The sequence below is a fragment of the Eurosta solidaginis genome, chromosome 4 (genome assembly GCF_040869045.1).
Source record: "Eurosta solidaginis isolate ZX-2024a chromosome 4, ASM4086904v1, whole genome shotgun sequence".
Lineage (NCBI taxonomy): Eukaryota > Metazoa > Arthropoda > Insecta > Diptera > Tephritidae > Eurosta > Eurosta solidaginis.
In genome coordinates this window covers 41347654-41367273 of record NC_090322.1, presented here as the reverse complement: position 1 = coordinate 41367273, position 19620 = coordinate 41347654, and the positions used below count along the sequence as shown (strand labels likewise).

The 19620-nt window shown below is 37.4% G+C and overlaps 1 protein-coding gene across 2 annotated transcripts in view; it reads right to left on the bottom strand.

Moving 5' to 3' along the window:
• The window catches only part of PPP4R2r (Protein phosphatase 4 regulatory subunit 2-related protein), a 53726-nt gene extending 34731 nt beyond the window's left edge, over window positions 1-18995 (bottom strand). The window contains exon 1 of one of the 2 annotated variants that reach the window (XM_067781339.1): window positions 17764-18995. In XM_067781339.1, coding sequence (XP_067637440.1) covers window positions 17764-17980 — 217 coding nt within the window. In that variant the 5' untranslated portion in view covers window positions 17981-18995. The remainder of the gene's footprint in view (window positions 1-17763) is intronic. The other variant, XM_067781340.1, reaches the window with a different exon arrangement.
• Window positions 18996-19620: the final 625 nt, after the last annotated feature.

Sequence of the window (19620 nt, the reverse complement as noted above, 5' to 3'; positions counted from 1 at the left end):
GTTTGATACCCATATCGTACAAACATTCTAGAGTCACCCTTGGTCCACCTTTGTGGCGATATCTCGAAAAGGCGTCCACCTATAGATCTAAGGATTACTCCCTTTTAAAATACTCATTACCACCTTTCATTTGATACCCATATCGTACAAACACATTCTAGAGTCACCCTGGCCCACCCTAATGGCGATATCTCGAAAAGGCGTCCACCTATAGACCTAATGCCCACTCCCTCTTAAAATGCTCAGTAACACCTTTCGTTTGATACCCATATCGTACAAACATTCTAGGGTCACCCTTGGTCCACCTTTATGGCGATATCTCGAAAAGGTGTCCACCTATAGAACTAAGGATTACTCCCTTTTAAAATACTCATTACCACCTTTCATTTGATACCCATATCGTACAAACACATTCTAGAGTCACCCCTGGCCCACCCTTATGACGATATCTCGAAAAGGCGTCCACCTATAGACCTAATGCCAACTCCCTCTTAAAATGCTCAGTAACACCTTTCGTTTGATACCCATATCGTACAAACATTCTAGAGTCACCGCTGGCCCACCCTAATGGCGATATCTCGAAAAGGCGTCCACCTATAGACCTAATGCCCACTCCCTCTTAAAATGCTCAGTAACACCTTTCATTTGATTCCCATATCGTACAAACACATTCTAGAGACACCCCTGGCCAACCTTTATGGCGATATCTCGAAACGGCGTCCACCTATGGAACTAAGGATCACTCCTTTTAAAAATACTCATTAACAGCTTTCATTTGATACCCATATCGTACAAACATATTCTAGAGTCACCCCTGGTCCACCTTTATGACGATTTCTCGAAAAGGCGTTCACCTATAGAACTAAAGCCCATTCCCTTTTAAAATACTCATTACCACCTTTCATTTGATACCCATATCGTACAAACACATTATAGAGTCACCCCTGGTCCACCTTAATGGCGATATCTCGAAAAGGCGTCCACCGATAGACCTAAGGCTCACTCCCTCTTAAAATGCTCAGTAACACCTTTCATTTGATACCCATATCGTACAAACAAATTCTAGAGTCAGCCCTGGTCCACCTTTATGGCGATATCCCTAAATGGCGTCCATCCATAGAACTATGGCCTACTCTCTCTTAAAATACTCTTTAATACCTTCCATTTGATACACATGTCATACAACCACATTCCAGGGTTACCCTAGGTTCATTTTCCTACTTGGGATTTTCCTTATTTTGTCTCCATAGCTCTCAACTGAGTATGTAATGTTCGGTTACACCCGAACTTAGCCTTCCTTACTTGTTGTTCTTGTTGTTGCTGTGCTGACGGTCTTACACATACATATGTACATATATCGGTTGGTTGTACCGTGCGATTCTGCGGAAATCGGCGCCCCACAACAAGTATTAAAGGCTGTTGTAGTTTGCCTTTTAACAGACGTCACATTGTGAGTGCATGCAATGGTAACACAATTTGATTATTACTCTTTGTTTAATGCTTGTTAGTTTTGTTTTTGTCATTAAGGTCTAAAAATAACACAGCGATTTTATATTGCTGACAATGTGATTCAAAAGGAAAATCTTAAAAAAATTAAGTTAACTACGTAGGCTGTCGAGTAGGTCTTGTAGCCTAATCTTTATGCGGCTATACTGCAAAAGGCTCGAGCTACATACATATTCTTCGGGCCGTTTTCTTTATCTTCTGTTAGTGATTTATCTATACGTTATCGAAATTCTCGTTTTCTCGACTGTCAGTTAAGTGCAAGGCAAAAGTGGAAACAAAAGTCAGTTGTTTTGTTGATTTTCGAGAATTCACAACAGATTTTCGCGACTTGTTCCACAAAATGTTCACAATTATCTATTTAATTGGTGGTAGATCACCCTGTGTTAATGAACACGAAAATACCAAGAAGGTTTAATGTGATCATATTAATCATTCCCTAGATGGTCAGGCTATTACCTTAATGATGATTTGTTACCGGAACGTACCGTATCTATATACGACGAAGGACCATCAACATCGATAAAACTCCCCGAAACAACAACAACAACAACGGCAGGAGTTTACTTTGGGGCTTATTGATCGTTTTAAATTTTGCAACTGCTTCGCTTCAGTTAGTCTTATCTCTAGGTTATCGACATTCTCATTTTTCATGCCAACCGAAGAATCGACTGTCAGTAAGTGTAAACAAAAGTAAGCTGTTTTGTTGCTGTTCGTGTATTCACTCCTCTAGCCAGTGGCGGAAACGTTGGAAATCGTCCTGCTCCCTCATTATTATTATTAGTTCTAGTATAAACAGCTATTTTCCAATCACCGACCAAATCTACGGCCGCGCTGTTTTAGACGTACAATAAAGAGATGACGCAAATATTGGACGTTCACATCGATGGCAGTCGCTTGCCGACAGCACTTAGGGAAAAGATAAAGAAACGCTGCTAACAAATTACGAAGCAATTAGCCGATCGTGCCACGCGTCGCCAGGCCAGTTTGGTCGCCTAGTCTAAAAAACACACACTAGAAAAGGCTGCATGCCTGTCCAAATGCTACACCCAGAACTTCCACGGAATGTCTTCTTTTGACCCCTGAACATCATCTACATAGTGAGGCAAAAGAGCTTAACTTTTATTTAATAAAATCGATGTTACCCTAGGGAAGAAACGACTGGCGTGCCTTGTTGGACGGCCATAGCCGTTTAAGCGGTTTACCGCCAATAAAGTAAAATCGACGTTTAAACTCTTAATCTCCCTGAGGATGATGCAAAAATGCGCGTGGGAGAAAAAATTAAGCGTTCATAAAGTCAACCGAAAAACTCCACAAACACTAATTTGCAAATCTGGTCCTAAAAGCTCACTTCATCTATGGGCTTGAATAATGACCAACATATTTACTTCCGAGCTTGCCACTTAACAAATTTTGCTTGGCAACACTACGAAATTCTCCATATTTTCGACTTTCATTTTGCTTTGTATTATAATTATCATTTCGCGTACTATTTAAGATTTTAACGAGCGAGTATTCTCTTAAGCCTTCGTACATATATTCAAAGACAAGAAAAACGAATAAGAAGTGTGGTCCACGAAATGGAATACATATATTGATTGTGGAGGTTAGAGAACAAAACAATTATTAAAATTTAACAAAAGATGCGAATGAACGCATTTTAACGAATCAACAACGAGCATATTTTAGATAACTACGTTCGCTTGACTTAAATTCAGACTTGAAAAACTTGGAATTTGCCATTCAATTCATTGTTATTGCTATTGCTGTATGTTTTTATGGTGTTTCTTTTATTTTGTTGGACTCATTCACTTAGTTTTAAGTTTTATTCCTTTTCTGTTGTTTACATTCTGTTCCTTCCCAGTTTTTACGGCGTATAAATATGCATGAGTATTTCGACTATTTCCACTTAAAAACCTTAAGACGCAGTAGTTAATCAGCATGACTGGACTTTGTGATTTATGGCATATAAAGGAGGTGCAAATAAAAATTTAAAAGAGCATAAAGAAAAAAGCTAAGAAACATAAATAAAAGCAGGTAAATTTAAAAATAATAAAAAAATCAGAAATTAAACTAATCATACACGCCTCTAAACAGAATTGAATTACTTCACCCTCTGGTTGACCTAATTATGCAGAAGTATATTCGTGACTTCTTGGATTTATGTTTATAAATAACCGTTTTCATCATCTCCAATTAAGTTAGATTTACATGGTGGATAGCAACCTTTCAGAAAGCTTCATTTTTTTTTGGTTTTCGTAATCAAACCTTCCAATTCCAATTGGTGGCAAGAGAACTTTTAAGTTGTCTCTAGTTAAAGCGCCAGCTTAACAAACGTATAAGGGGAATATACTTGCAACATTTAGACGTGCCTAAGCAGCTAACACATGTCGCAAAGTAAAAACCGGTAGCATAAAAGATTTTTTCCGTTTTATTATGGTCAAAGGATTTATGAAATTCCCTTAAAACACCAGGTTAAGCAAGGGTTGACGATTTATATACTGAATTTTAAACTTCTTTTGTATAGTAGCCGCTTATCCTTTGATAATGCTTAGGAGACCCATCTAGCGGCAGTGGTTAAACAACTAGCCATAGCACAGGGTGTACCGAAAAGCGGAGACACAACCCTCTGATGGTCATAGCGTATAACATATAGCTGAATCAGTTGCGATGAATTGTGGACACGAACCATTTTAAGAAGTGATACATAGAATTAGTGTAGAGGTGAAACATAGACACATATTTCAGTTACATCTGAGTATAATGCGCATTAAAATTTAGTAGTACTAATTTAATGCGCAGCAATTTCAGGTGTATTTAAAGTTTGACGCTTAGCAGCCCATATAAAGTTTAAGCGTAAACGTCTATAGATGTAAAAAAAACACAGCTGATATTAACAAAAGCTTCAATTCACAAAAGCTTTTCATTTTCGTTTTCATCAAAACAGGGTTACCAACCTTCCGTTAAATCATTAATAGTGAATATTTCGTAGAACCAATCGCAAAAATCTATTGCGAATACGCGAAAATCAATCTACCAGCTGGCTTCTGTTTACAACATAGTTCAGATCTGGGGGGCATTACAATGCAAGTGAAAAAAAAATTCGCTAGGTGGCGCACGGATCGAGATATACAGAAAATTAATTTTAAAATGGAAATTTTGCGGTCGACTTTTAACTAACTTCTCGGTGATCCAGAGACTTTAAACTTAGCACATAGTTTGTGGAAACCTAAATGCCGCCAGCTGGCAGACGAATCGAGATAAACGAAAATCCCTGAAAAAACGCGGGAATCTTGCGATCGATTTTTAAGTAACTTCCCGGTGAGCTGGAGATATGAAACTTGAGCCGTAAGTCGGAACCCGGTGACAATGCAATATATGATCAAAAAAATTTCGCTAGGTGGCGCATGGATCGAGATATTAAGAAAATTAGTTTTGATTTGGGAATCTTTAAATTCATTTTTAACTAACTTCCTGGTGACCTAGAGACTTGAAACTTGGCACACAGTTCGAGGCTTGGTGACACTTCAATTTACAGAAAACAAAATTCCGCTAGGTGGCGCGCTAATTGAGATAACTACAAATCCCTAAAAAACGAGGGGAATCTTGCGATCGATTTTTGAGTAACTTGCCGGTGAGCTAGAGACTTGGAACGTGGGTCGTGGGTCAGAACCCGGTGACAATGCAACATTTGATCAAAAAAATTCGCTAGGTGGCACGCGGATCGAGATAGTAAAAAAACAAATTTTAATTTGGGAATTCTCAATACATTTTTAACAAACTTTCCGGTTACCTAGAGACTTGAAACTTGGCACTTAGTTAGAGGCCTGGTGACAATACAACTTATAGAAAACGAAGTTCCGCTAGGTTGCGCGCTAGTAATATAACTGCAAATCCTTCAAAAACTCTATTTTGCGTCGTTTAAGAACTTCTGCTTCATTTTCACCTTTGGAGACCAGAAAAAACTTAGCTATACTATAGATTGTGCCACACATAACATACTCTGAGCTTGTCTGCAGTCAATTAGATTCTGCTTCGAGCCATAAAATTGATGTTGCATTTAATAATATAACGCGTTATGTCTATGGCCTTAAAAAGTATGACCACATCTCTACATGGAGGTGGAAAGTTCTAGTATGCAGTATTTTTGATTATATTGCTGCACGAAACTGTATATTTATGTTCAAACTTATTGGTATCAAAACACCAAATTATCTTTACGAAAAACTAAAATTTTCCAAGTCTTATAGACACCGCAAGCTCTTAAACTTTATTTGCATGTCTGGCGGAATCAAGCTCTTAAAAGATATTTTGTATTTTTATACATTCTGTACCAACGGACGGTAAGATTCATGAGGAAGTTTTCAGATGACTTTAATTTCGATATTTCAACAGTTCTCCAATATATCAACCAAAATATGATTGATTACACAGACCGGCAAATTTTAGACCCAGAAATGACACTATACTTTTTAAAGGCCTTCGGACCGTAGATATGTATATCCACTACGCTTTTTTGTCACAAAAACTTGTTCTTACTACAAAACAAATTGCTTGAACAAACACAAAAGTTCAAATATTTTTGTGAAGTCTCTTTTTGGGCACGTTAGTCACTTAGTAACCGCATGTTGGGGAGTTCAACAAACCATGCATTTTTGAAATGAAGTAATACTAAACTCATTGAATTAAAAATTCAAGTTGAAAGTATATATATAGACTACCCCATCTGCTACACAACTACAAATACAATAGGGGGATTCACTTTGTCTTGCAAGGTGCATGGATTGTTTATATGCTGTGCAATACTACGAAACTACAAGCGTAAAAATATTGGCATAGATCATCATAACAAAATACATAACACGAAAAATTATGAAAAGCAACTGTTCAATGTTGTGAGCGAAAGGGGAGGAAACCCGTTGAAGCAAGGTTGCATTCTTATTCCCTACAACTCGTTTCACAAAAATATGCATAGCATTAATTGCATGAATTGCATAAATTTGCGTGTTTTTATACTCAGCTGGGCAGAGCTCACATATATACATATATATTAATTTTGTTCTCATAACGGTACCCTTTAACGGCATAAACTAATCAAGATAGATATAGACTTCTATATATCAAAATGATGTGGGCGAAAAAGAAATTCATTTATCCATGTCCGTCCGTCCGTCCGCAAACACGATAACTTGAGTAAATTTTGAGGTATCTTGATGAAATTTTGGCATGTACGTTCCTGGACACTCATCTCAGATCCCTATTTAAAATGAACGAAATCGGACTATAACCACGCCCACTTTTTCGATATCGAATATTTCGAAAAACGGAAAAAGTGCGATAATTCATTACCAAGGACGGATAAAGCGATGAAACTTGGTAGGTGGGTTGACTTTATGACGCAGAATAGAAGATTAGTAAAATCTTGGACAATGGGCGTGGCACCGCCCACTTTTAAAAGAAGGTAATTTAAAAGTTTTGCAAGCTGTAATTTGGCAGTCGTTGAAGATATCATGATGAAATTTGGCAGAAACGTTACTCCTATTTCTATATGTACGCTTAATAAAAATTAGCAAAATAGGAGAAGGACCACGCCCACTTTAAAAAAAAAAATTTTTTTAAGTAAAATTTTAACAAAAAATTTAATATCTTTACAGTATATAAGTAAATATGTCAACTTTCAACTCCAGTAATGATATGGTCAACAAAATACAAAAATAATAGAAAATTTCAAAATGGGCGTGGTACCGCCCTTTTTCGTTTAATTCGTCTAGGATACTTTTAATGCCATAAGTCGAACAAAAATTTACCAATCCTTGTGAAATTTGGTAAGGGCATAGCTTCTTGACGATAACTGTTTTCTGTGAAAATGGGCGAAATCGGTTGAAGCCACGCCCAGTTTTTATACACAGTCCACCGTCTGTCCTTCCGCTCGGCCGCTAACACGATAACTTGAGCAAAAATCGATATATCTTTACTAAACTTTGTTCATGTACTTCTCTGAACTCACTTTATCTTGGTATTAAAAATGGGCAAAATCCGACTATGACCACGATATCGAAAATTTGGAAAAATGAAAAAATGCCATAATTACATACCAAATATGAAAAAAGCGAAGAAACATTGTGATTGGATTGGTTTTTTGACGGAAAATATAACTTTAGAAAAAACTTTGTAAAATGGGTGTGACATCTACCGTATTAAGTAGAAGAAAATGGAAAAGTTCTGCAGGGAGAAATCCAAAGCCCTTCGAATCACAACAGGAATACTGTTCGTGGTATTACATATATAAATAAATTAGCGGTACCCGACAGATGATGTTCTGGGTCACCTTGGTCCGATAACTCGAAAACACCTTCACATATACGACTAAGGGCCACTCCCTTTTAAAACCTCCATTAATACCTTTAATTTGATACCCATATCGTACAAACATGGAGTCATCCCTGGTCCAACTTTATGGCGATTTCTCAAAAAGGCGTTCACCTGTAGAAATATGGTCCACTCCCGTTTAAAATACTCTTTATTACCCATGTCATGCAAACACATTCCAGGGTTACCCTAGGTACATATTCCTACATGGTGATTTTCCCTTATTTTGTCTCCAAAGCGCTCAGCTGAGTATGCAATATTCGGTTACACCCAAACTTAGCCTTCCTTACTTGTTTGTTGTTGTGATTTTACAATCCACGCAGTCTATGCATTTCGTTCAATCTGTGCACCGTTCGTAAGACAATAAGTAATGGCCTAGAAGATTTAATGGTCATATTAATCGTTCCCGAAATTGTCGGGCTAGTACCTTAATGCTGCTTTGTTACCGGAACGTACCGGATCTGTATCCGGCAAAGGATATAGGACCATCGACATAGATAACACTCCCCAAAATCTTCGGGGAGTGCCTTTGTCGTTAATACAACAACAACTTGCGATTACTGCGGTCGACAGCTGAGTGGAATATCACCCGGTTCTAGCTCCCGTTGCAGCAGATTTCTGAATACAATTTGGCCGAAGAGCGGGTGTACTATAAACCAATTCTGAGTTATAGCCCTCTGAAACTGAGGCCGTCATTCTGTATTGCGATTGATGGCTTAGACGAACGAATCTCTAACATTTTTGTTCGGTATTTACGTTTCTTATCTTATGTCAAACAGGAGGAGGGATGTAATTGTCAAATGATATGTTGCCATCGTTTAACATAATGCAAATAAACGAACGATTCGTTTGAATCTGAAGCGAAGCGAACGTTTGTTTCGTAATATAGAAAGTGGCCGCTAACTCGAAGTTGGGGCTTTCTTCAACCGAGTTCTGAGTTAGAGAAGGATGTCAATCTATGTACATCTACAGCTTCCATAATATTAGCATTGATTTGTAAAATAAAATTTTCTGCGGATGTTTTAAATTTTCTGCCAAATTTAAAAATAAAAAATTGTCCCACTTCGTTTGGGAGAAAAACAAACACGATGAAATTAATATTCAGGTGTTCTCATCCCGTTGCCGTTTTCTCTTATTGTGACAATTTCGGCACGCATAATTTAATGGGTTGTCTATCATACATACGTAACTGCCTTTGAATTCTACTACGATCGGAGTAGATTTTATTATACCTTTAGAAATATAATCACTATATAAGCCGCTACGACAATTTTTAAAAACCCCCAGCGGGAGTAACCTTATCGCTACAACAACAAGAACAACAACATAATTTTTAAGACATAAAGATTAACGCAACTTTGTATTCCCCAAAATATTATAGGTAACATTTAGCAGAAAACTTTTGTTTTGAGGAAACTTGTACGAAAAATCAATGCAAATTTAACGAGACTTCAAACTTGGCTTCAATGATTTGGGCTACTCAAAACATTTTCCAAAACTCTAAGCAAATTTTGGATTTTTTTAACAGTTTTTAAAACTTTTCGAATTTAAGAAATTGTTCAGATACGTTGTCGAAATGTGATTACATAGTTTTTGTTAAATTATTCAGTCAAACAGTTTTAGGCAATTCAAAGTGCAAAGAATTTACGAAAAATATGAAATTTGGACACACGTTAACAGCAATATTCTATAAACGATGGCAGTACATATATATGCATGATTTTTTTTTCAATTATGAAACAAAATCTTTGAGAGGCAGAAAATAATGAAACTATTAATAAAAAAAAAAATGATTCGTGGAGGTCAACAAAAAGTTTTTATAAACAGAGTAAGGTTTTCGCAATGAAAATAATAATTGAAAACACTTGTTTTCGGCCTTGCACTCACTGGTATCCGCTATCGAAAGGTCACTAGACCTCAAGGAATACACATTGGTGACATTTCTAGATATAGCGGGTGCTTTCAATAACGTTCTCCCTGAGTCCATCACCTCGGCGCTGACCGATCTGGGGGTGGACGCGTGCCTGGTGCAGTTTATATACAATCTGCTTACGCGTAGGCAGATTAGAACTGAGCTAGGTGGATGCGTGATCCGCAGACCGGTCGGCAGAGGCACTCCGCAGGGAGGTGTTCTCTCTCCGCTACTTTGGGTCGTTACCGTCAACCAACTACTCCGCCTCATGGAATCGGAAGGTCACCAAGTGATCGCGTATGCAGATGACATCTGCGTCACCATGCGGGGGAAATTTCCGCAAACTCTTTGCAACCTAATGGAAGGGGCACTATCCAAAAACTCGCACTGGGCCACAGCCACAGGCTTGGAAGTCAACCCGGACAAAACCGAGCTTGTCCTCTTCACGAGGAGGTATAAGGTGCCAAATCTAACACCGCCAAGAATTGGGGGTACGTTTTTAGCGTTTAGCGATCGAGTCAAGTATTTGGGAATAATTCTGGATAGGAAGCTATTATGGAGTGACCATATAGTGGAGCGATGCAAGAAGGCAGCAGCAGCGCTGTTCATCTGCAAGAGGGCAATTGGCACCTCCTGGGGATTCTCCCCCAAGGTGACATACTGGATTTATACAGCCATTGTGCGACCGATTCTTCTTTATGGTGCCTTGGTCTGGTGGCCTGCACTAGCTAAAACTACCTATCTTAAGACGCTTCAAAAGGTGCAACGGAGTTCGGAGCTCTGCATCACCGGGGCTCTCGGCTCCACTCCTTCTGAAGCACTCAACACAATGCTATACCTTCCACCTCTTGACCTGGTGGCGAAGGAAATAGCGGTCATCGCCGCTCTACGCATAAGGGAAACAGGTATCTGGTCAAATGGATCTAGTGGACACGCGACAATCCTGGGCACGAGCGCCCCAGCCCCAATAGCGGCGCGCACTGACTACTGCACGCCAAATAACGTCTTCGTTAAAAATTATAGTATATACATATATACCATCGCGACAGGACTGGAATACCAGACAACATACGGTACCGGGTGCCATCAACATATTCACGGATGGTTCTAAGCTTGACGGGAAGGTGGGAGCAGGCCTTTTTTCGCCGGATCTGGGTCTAGAGGTCTTTTTTCGCCTACCAGATCACTGTAGTGTTTACCAAGCGGAAATGCTGGCAATACACAGGGCTGTGAACCATCTCGGGTCTATGCCTAAGGATGGTAAACGGGTGTTTATTTTCTCTGACAGCCAGGCCGCATTAAAGGCCCTGGACTCATTCGTCGACAACGCAAAGTCGGTCACTGAATGCCGCAGATCTCTTAACGAGATGGCTCAGCACTTCAGTATCAGCCTTATATGGGTACAGGGATATTGAAGGCAATTGCAGAGCAGACGAGCTGGCCAGAAGAGGCACCACCGACCATATCCTTCCGGGAAATGATTCGGTAGGCATACCCATGGCCACTTTCAGGCTTCGTGTGAGCACAAGCACTTTAAGAATCGCAAATGGACTATGGTCAGCCATATCTTCGTGTGAGACATCCAGGCAAACCTGGCCCTCATATGACAAGGGGCGCACAGAAGCGCACGAATTGTCATAAAAGTCCTTTAACGGGAGTCCTGGGTAACAAGCAGTTTCAACAGCTGTGGACCACAGGGAAGTTGCTGTTAGGGGCGTAGGTTTCACATTATAATTGAAGGACATGCATTACGTATGTATGTCGGAGTTGATTCTAGACAAGGAAGAATTTAAATTGTTACAATATCCAGAACCATGGTTCAATTATGTACAGGTTGGCTCATCTCATCAGCTGACTTTATTTATGTCATTCCATGGTCGAAGGGATTGTCAAAAGGAGATGGCAAACTCAAAATGAGACCAACACATTGGCAACATTTTACTTACACATACAAAAACTGCTAAGTTTTATGTTTCCATTCCATACCATTCGCACCAACACCAATACACAGATTTTGACAATTTGAACAGACATATTTTGTTGCTTTACAGATGAGCCAACCTGTATATAGTTGAACCATGATCCAGAACGAAGTTGGTACAGAATGACTCGTGTCTCGCTTGGTAGGATAGTGTTAATCGATATGCGATTCACCGGGCCGAACTAGCAAAGGCGTTCACCGATTTTTGTGGTTAATCAAATATTTAAAATATTTATTTATGTATTTAAAAAAATATTGTTTTATTTATTTGATGTTTAAAATTTTTATAAATCAAAAATTTTCATTTTGATATCACCAAAATTTTCATTTTTTAAAAACTAATTCGATAACAAAATATTCAAAATGTAAAGTATCAAATACAAAGTTAATAATTTAATAATAAATAATAAACACTATACCGATTATGTATGGATTTGGCCTAAGGCCTCATTATGCTTGTATGGACCAAACGGCTGTGTAGGCAGTAAGCAGGTGCCGGATCTCTTCATAGTGCTTACGAAGATGTTCCCTTATCCTTCTTGAAGGTGGGCTAGATCAAGCAGTTGTTTGCTAGGGCGTCCAGGTTCCTGGGAACGAAGCAAAAACTGTTCAGCATTTCGTTATGCTATTAATGTTGAGCACTTTTGCCTCACTATGTAGGTCATTAGAGGACATCCGGTCGCAGTTTTGAGTGCAGAATTTTGGCAGGCCAGAAGCCTTTTCCAGTGTGCGTTTTCAAAACCATGCGACCAAAAGGGAAAGTTGTTGATGTTGTTTTTTGTTGTATTAATGATAAGGACAATCCCCGAAGGCTTTGGGAGTGTTATCGATGTTGATGATCCTTTGCCGGATATAGATCCGGTACGCTCCGGTAACACAGCGCCATTAAGGTACTAGCCTGACCATCTCGGCAACGAATAATATGACCACATTAAACAAATTAAATAACTATACCGGGAATTGCCCCATGAATCCAGTACTCAAACAACAGTACCCAAAACTTGCGGAAGAGGAACGCATACTCCCCAGGGAAAGTATCGGCTTATCGTCTTATCTTTTGAAAAATTGTTTGGCTCTGGCATTTCCCCTCCTTTTAATTTTCAACAAATCTTTAGAGTGCTGCGAATTTATTGATTCGTGGAAGATAACCTTCATCAGCCCTATTTTCAAGTGCGGTAGCAAGAACAATGTCGCGAATTATAGGCCCATTGCAAAATTATCATCTGTTTCAAAATTATTCGAGTACATTGTGAAACAAAAAATGTACTTTGCCGTTAAACCTCTAATCACTGAAAATCAGCATGGTTTTATGGCCGGTAGATCCACTGTAACAAACCTATCTATCTTCTCTGATTTTTGCATATCTTCTTTTAATGACCGTTGTCAAGTTGATACTGTGTACACCGACTTCTCAAAAGCATTTGATAAAGTTAGTCATTCTATCCTGATTTCTAAATTGACTCGCGTGGGCTTCCACTCGATGTTTTTAGCATGGATTAAATCATACCTCCACCAGCGTAGCTGTGTTGTGGTTATAGACAATAACTCTTCAAACACATTCACAGCCACCTCCGGGGTGCCTCAAGGTAGCATACTTGGCCCATTACTTTTTGTAATTTTTATAAACGATATTTCCACCTGCTTCCAGCACTATAATTTTCTATTATACGCTGATGACCTAAAGATTTTTAATACCATCGCAAACTCAGACGACGTGATTAAAATGCAATCTGATTTAGATAACGTTGCTGTTTGGTGTCGTGCCAATAACTTGCCACTAAATGTTAGCAAATGCTTTCTTGTAAGCTTTTCTAAATCATGTGGCCTCATTCCCACTTCCTACTCTCTCGATGGTACCCACCTCTCAACTCTTAACGAGATAAAGGACTTGGGTGTTGTCTTCGATTCGAAATTTTCTTTCATGACTCATATAAATTCTACTATTGCTAAAGCGTATTCACTTCTGGCTTTTATTAGGCGTTCCTGCACAGACTTCACGGATCCCTGCACTAGTTCGTTCGAAGCTGGAATATGCCTGTTTTATTTGGAGGCCGTATCATGAATGCCATATTGTTAGGCTTGAACGTGTGCAGAAAGCGTTTGTTCGGTTCGCGCTGCGCTCGATGAACTTTTCTGAACCGATTCCATCTTATAAATCCAGGTGCTCACTTATCAAAGTAGAGTCCCTGGAATGAAGAAGAACTGCTATATCGCTCATGTTTGTTCATGACATCATTAATGGTGTAGTTGATGCACCTTGTCTCCTCAGGAGTCTCCGATTCCATATCCCTATAAGGCCTCTTCGTAATATACCTATTTTCTATACGGATTGTGTCCGAACCCTCTATGCCTCAAACGCACCTTTGCTTAGAGCTATGACCGACTTTAATCGCATCTCTGATTCTTCAGCTATTGATTTTGCTCTTTCTAAGTTTACTTTTAAAACAATACTTACTGATATGTTTTCAAACAGATAAATGTGCTTGTCAATCTCTTCATAGCATGTAAGTTTTATTGTGTCTATACTCAACTCATGTACTATACTATTAAATAATTATCTAATTTTAATTTAACATTGTTATCTAGTCTGTAAGGGCTTTAAATGCCATAGACTGAAATAAAGAAATATGAAACGCGAGTCACTCTAGCTCAACTTCGTTCAGCATACTGTAACAGATTAAACTCTTACCTATCCAGAATCAATCCCGAAATACGAAATGTATTCCCCGCTTGCAATGTTTCCCCATATGATACCAACCATCTCTTTAATTGTAATGTGGAACCAACGCCTCTAACACCCCTTTCATTATGGTCCACCCCTGTTGAAACAGCAAGTTTCCTTGGATCCCGTTAGAGGATATTGATGACAATTTGTGATCGGTCGCAACTATTAAGTGGGGGCGAAGCACTGCTACAATAACAACCACATTAAACCTTCTAGGCCATCCCGCCCTTCCCAACTTGGGGTCGCCAGAGCCTCGGCTGTTAATGAAACAGGATTCGCCACGGGTAGGTGTGACAATTGGGATGGAGAAGCTATATTTTGCGCTTGCAACACCTAGAAAGGGATTGCGCTACACAACCCCTTGAAACAATTTGGTATTTTAGTCGCCTCTTACGACAGGCATACCTGTCGCGGGTACATTCCAATCCCCCTAACTCGCTACGTTTATTTTGGAGCGGAGCACATAGCAGACTAAAATTTACGAATGATATGCTGTTTGTAAGGAGCGTTAGCAAAAAAATGTTAGTGCTATGTGCTCCATTGGGCCTTCCTTAGTTATGTTGGGGTCACTGCCAGGATCATACGTTTCGGAATGCTTTTTGGCCATTTTTCAGGGGTATTTCAGGGTTACGCGGGCATGACCTCAAGAACTATTTTAGCATTATTATTTATTTTTGGTATTTTCTGTACTTTTATTTTGGTTTCCACGTTTCTTTTTAATGTTTACTATTTTTATAGTTTTCTTAAGTGTTTTATTATTTAATCGTGTTTTGCTTTTATTTCAGTTTACATTTTCCAAGTTTTTAATTATCTCTTTTACTTTTTTACAAATTTGTTTTTTTTTTATATTTTTCTGTATAATCTTTTTAAATATTTTTTTCTTAAAATTTTTTTTTATTTAAAACTTTTTTTAATATTTAAGAATTCATGAGCTAATAATATTCAATTATTATTTTTGTTTTAAGAGAAACTGAAAAGAAAGAAACTTTTACTGGCATTTTTTTAAATTTATTTATTTCTTGATCTTTTCAATTGCTCTCATTTTAAATCCATATATAGTGCTAAATTTTTATCTTTTTTTTTATATACTTCATCATTTTATATCCTTAATTTTTATTAATTTTTCACTCATGTTTCATTATATTTTTCAATTTTTTATTTATTTTTAAATTTTTTATTTTGTTTTTTCTTTATTAATTTTTCTTAATTTTTAGTTTTATTTTATTATTTTTTATATAATACTGTGACGAATATTAGTATCACTAAGCGATACTATCATCACTAAGCCGATACTAAGCAGCCACTTGTATGTACGTAAACAAATCAATCATCATCTACACACATACATACAAGGCATCGGAGAGATACTCATAAACTTAATAATAAACATATATACAATAATTCGCCAACACATGTAATCAGCCGAAGTAGTACTCCCATATAATACACACGCATATGGCTATGCAAGAGGCTTTAAACTACAAATACACACGCATATAGCTGGTAACCAAGCAGGATATTCTGGAAGAATAAAAGTCTAGACATTTGGAGAAATGTGCGGACGGGGCAATTGAGAGTTTAAAAGTAGCACAAGCTGAATAGTCAGTAATCAGTTTGATTTAAGCACGCTATCAGTTGCGACGTGAAGTATAATTGTACTACTCCCAAAATAATTTAATAATGATCATTTTTCATTATTTTTTCGACAATTTAGCGATTCGAACGTTTGCAGACGGTGTAAAATAAGCGGAGTTTCCCTAAATTCGTTACAATACTTTATTTTTAAATTTTTTTTTTTTTTTTTTATATATACAATAATTCGCCAACACATGTAATCAGCCGAAGTAGTACTCCCATATAATATACACACGCATATGGCTATGCAAGAGGCTTTAAACTACAAATACACACGCATATAGCTGGTAACCAAGCAGGATATTCTGGAAGAATAAAAGTCTAGACATTTGGAGAAATGTGCGGACGGGGCAATTGAGAGTTTAAAAGCAGCACAAGCTGAATAGTCAGTAATCAGTTTGATTTAAGCACGCTATCAGTTGCGACGTGAAGTATAATTGTACTACTCCCAAAATAATTTAATAATGATCATTTTTCATTATTTTTTCGACAATTTAGCGATTCGAACGTTTGCAGACGGTGTAAAATAAGCGGAGTTTCCCTAAATTCGTTACAATACTTTATTTTTAAATTTTTTTTTTTTTTTTTTTCATTTTATAACTATGTTTCACTCTATTATTTTTTTTAATTTTCGATTTTTTTTCGCTCATTTTTTTATTTTATATTTATTTTTATTATGTATTTTTCTAATTATATGCCTCTTTCTATTTTTTTTTTTTTTATTACTTTTCAATTTATGCAACTGTTGTTTTTTCCAATAGTTTTAAATTTTTTCACTTTTCTTGAATTCTTTTTTAATTGACAACCTATTTTTTAGCTCTATTTGATTTTTTATTGTTTTATTTTATAAATTTTTTTTTTTTAATTTTTCTTAAGTATTTGATTTCTTTATTATTTTATCCTTTCGACCTATTCCATATTTAATGTTATTTCTTTCTTTTTTTATTTTACTTATTCTAGTTTATTACCAATTTTATATTTGTTAATATTCTTATTAACTACTTTCTTTACCCAATTTTTTGTTTTTTAAATTTATTTTGTCGAATTCATTTTTTTCATTTTTATTCCTTTTAGCTAATTTGCATATTTTTCTTTCTTTAAATAATTTTTTTTTAGATTATCACTTTGAAAATATGTATCTACCTCGTCAATATTTTTTGGTAATTTTTTGTTCAGATTTGCATACATATGTACGTATAGATATGGAGACATGCGTATAACAGTTACTCCTTTTCTGCCTGCACTGTCTGCGCTGTGCAGTGTTTTTTTTTTTTTTTTTTGTATGTTTCTTCCACCAACTTTCGAATTAATCAAGGAGAAAGTTGCACATCAACAACGAAATTTTATTACCCTTTTTTCAAACTATTTACGATTGCAACTTGCATTTTGGACGTGCGAAAAGAATACAAAAAGATGGGAAGAAAATGTGCTACGAAAAGTTTACAATGTTGCTGGAAGAAGCCTCGCGGTGTTGGTGGTGTAATTGTAGGAAATAAGTATGTGTATGTATATGGTCAAAAAGCCGGTTAGTAAGAGAGCAATTAAATGTAGCCATGCCAATGAAAATTTCAACATTACCATTACCAACTATTTACTATGTAAGTGCAAATTAAAATACTGTTGTCGCTAGGTACTCACCATCAACACGAGGCGTTGTATCATGAAAATGCTTAATTACATTCAGCAATTTCTCACGGAATAAATATTTCAGGTTACACCATTTAAAAACGGTATCACCAGTTTTGGCCACATACTGCAAATAATCATCCAGCTCCTTAGGTATCTCCTTTTGCTTCAAACGCGTAAAGCGATCTAGAATTTGCATTACTTCTTCGGCGTTTTCCATTTTAACCATCTATTTAATGGATTTTAAGCCAACAATGAATTTAAAATGTATGTGTGTGGAATGCAGGCAATTAACTGTCTGGGATTTGTAGAATAAAAAATTTGTTTGCTGCTGCTACGTGCGCTTATTTAACACGACTCTCCTTTTTTCGTCTACAGAGCACACTCTCTGTGTGAGTATAAGCAAAAAAAAAAACAGAGTTAACTAAATATTTCGCAATATGTAGTCTACACGCTGTGCTGTTGCGATGTCTTCAAAATGTGATTCGGATATGGTGAAACTGGCTGGCTCACTCTTGTCACTGCTATGAATTGGTTGATGATATAGACACAGAATAACGACCACGACGATGACGATGACAACGAAAAGCAACCGGCAAAATTTGTTAAAAAATTTTTCGTTACACTCCTTTCGATGCACACTTCGGAACCAAGCCACTCTCCGCTGACTATAGAGCAGCACAGATGATAAGTTGGTCGAATTTTGTTTTGCCGAGTTTTCTCGTAAATTTTTGTGGCACAGCAACAAATTTGCAAAACACGAAAATGAGATGAGACGGGAGCGAGTTCTGGAGACTGGCAACGTTACACGGCGCATACACAATTACGTATATAATGAATGCGGGCGCACGGGAACCGGTAACCGGACACGACAACGAAAAAGATCGCGACAAGGATAACGAGCTACAAAACAGTAGGTACAAACGCTACTATCGCACACGGACGCCTTCAAACTTACAATGGTACACGAACACGTTTACCAAACGGTATGGAAAATGTTACAACTAAGACAAAATGTATCCGTTCAAAAAATACAGGTTTATGCAAAATTTGCAAATGATACAAATATAAGAATTTTTTCCTTCCTTTTCAAATACACAACTGCCTTACAGGAAGGGGTGATGGTGGTGACTGCAGCAGTATATATATCTTAGATTTTTTATATATTCAATTTCCGTCGTGCTCGATATGACGATGCGTTGTTAATGATGACTGTTGGATGTGCGCTCTGAGACTAAACTGAAACCAAAGAGGATAAACTAACAAGAGACATCACATGTTTGTTTCGAACCCAAACTACTCGCTGATTTAGATTGGGGTTGCTGACATTTCCTTTTATGGCTGTTCGCAAACACGCGGCGAAAACCACGGTTGCCACTCCGGACTCCTTTTAGTGCGCTGGTACCTTTTTGTAACTTTTGGTGCTTTTTAAGCAAGTAGCCACGATTAAGATATTTTTGTCGTTTTCACTACTGCACAGATTCAAAAATCGTTCAATCATTTAATTGTAGCAGAACAAAGGCAATTCCGGCACATAAAGGAGTAATGTCGGATTTTCCAAAAAAGATAGTTGTAGATAGTTGATGAAACAACGGACTTATCAGAACGAGAGGTCAAATTTTGGTGGTTAGATATTTCGATCGATTAGCAAACAAATTTCGTCATAGATTTTAGTCACTAGTTGAACCTAATAAAAGTGATACAACACTGAATTAAAAATTTATTTCAAAATCACGTTTGCCTCTTGGTAATTTTATCAAACTTGCCATTGATGGAGCCAATAAAATGGCCAGCGATTAACTGAAAACAAACTTTTACATTTAGTGCATTCAGGCGAATCGACTTGGAACTAGGTAACCTGACACTGTG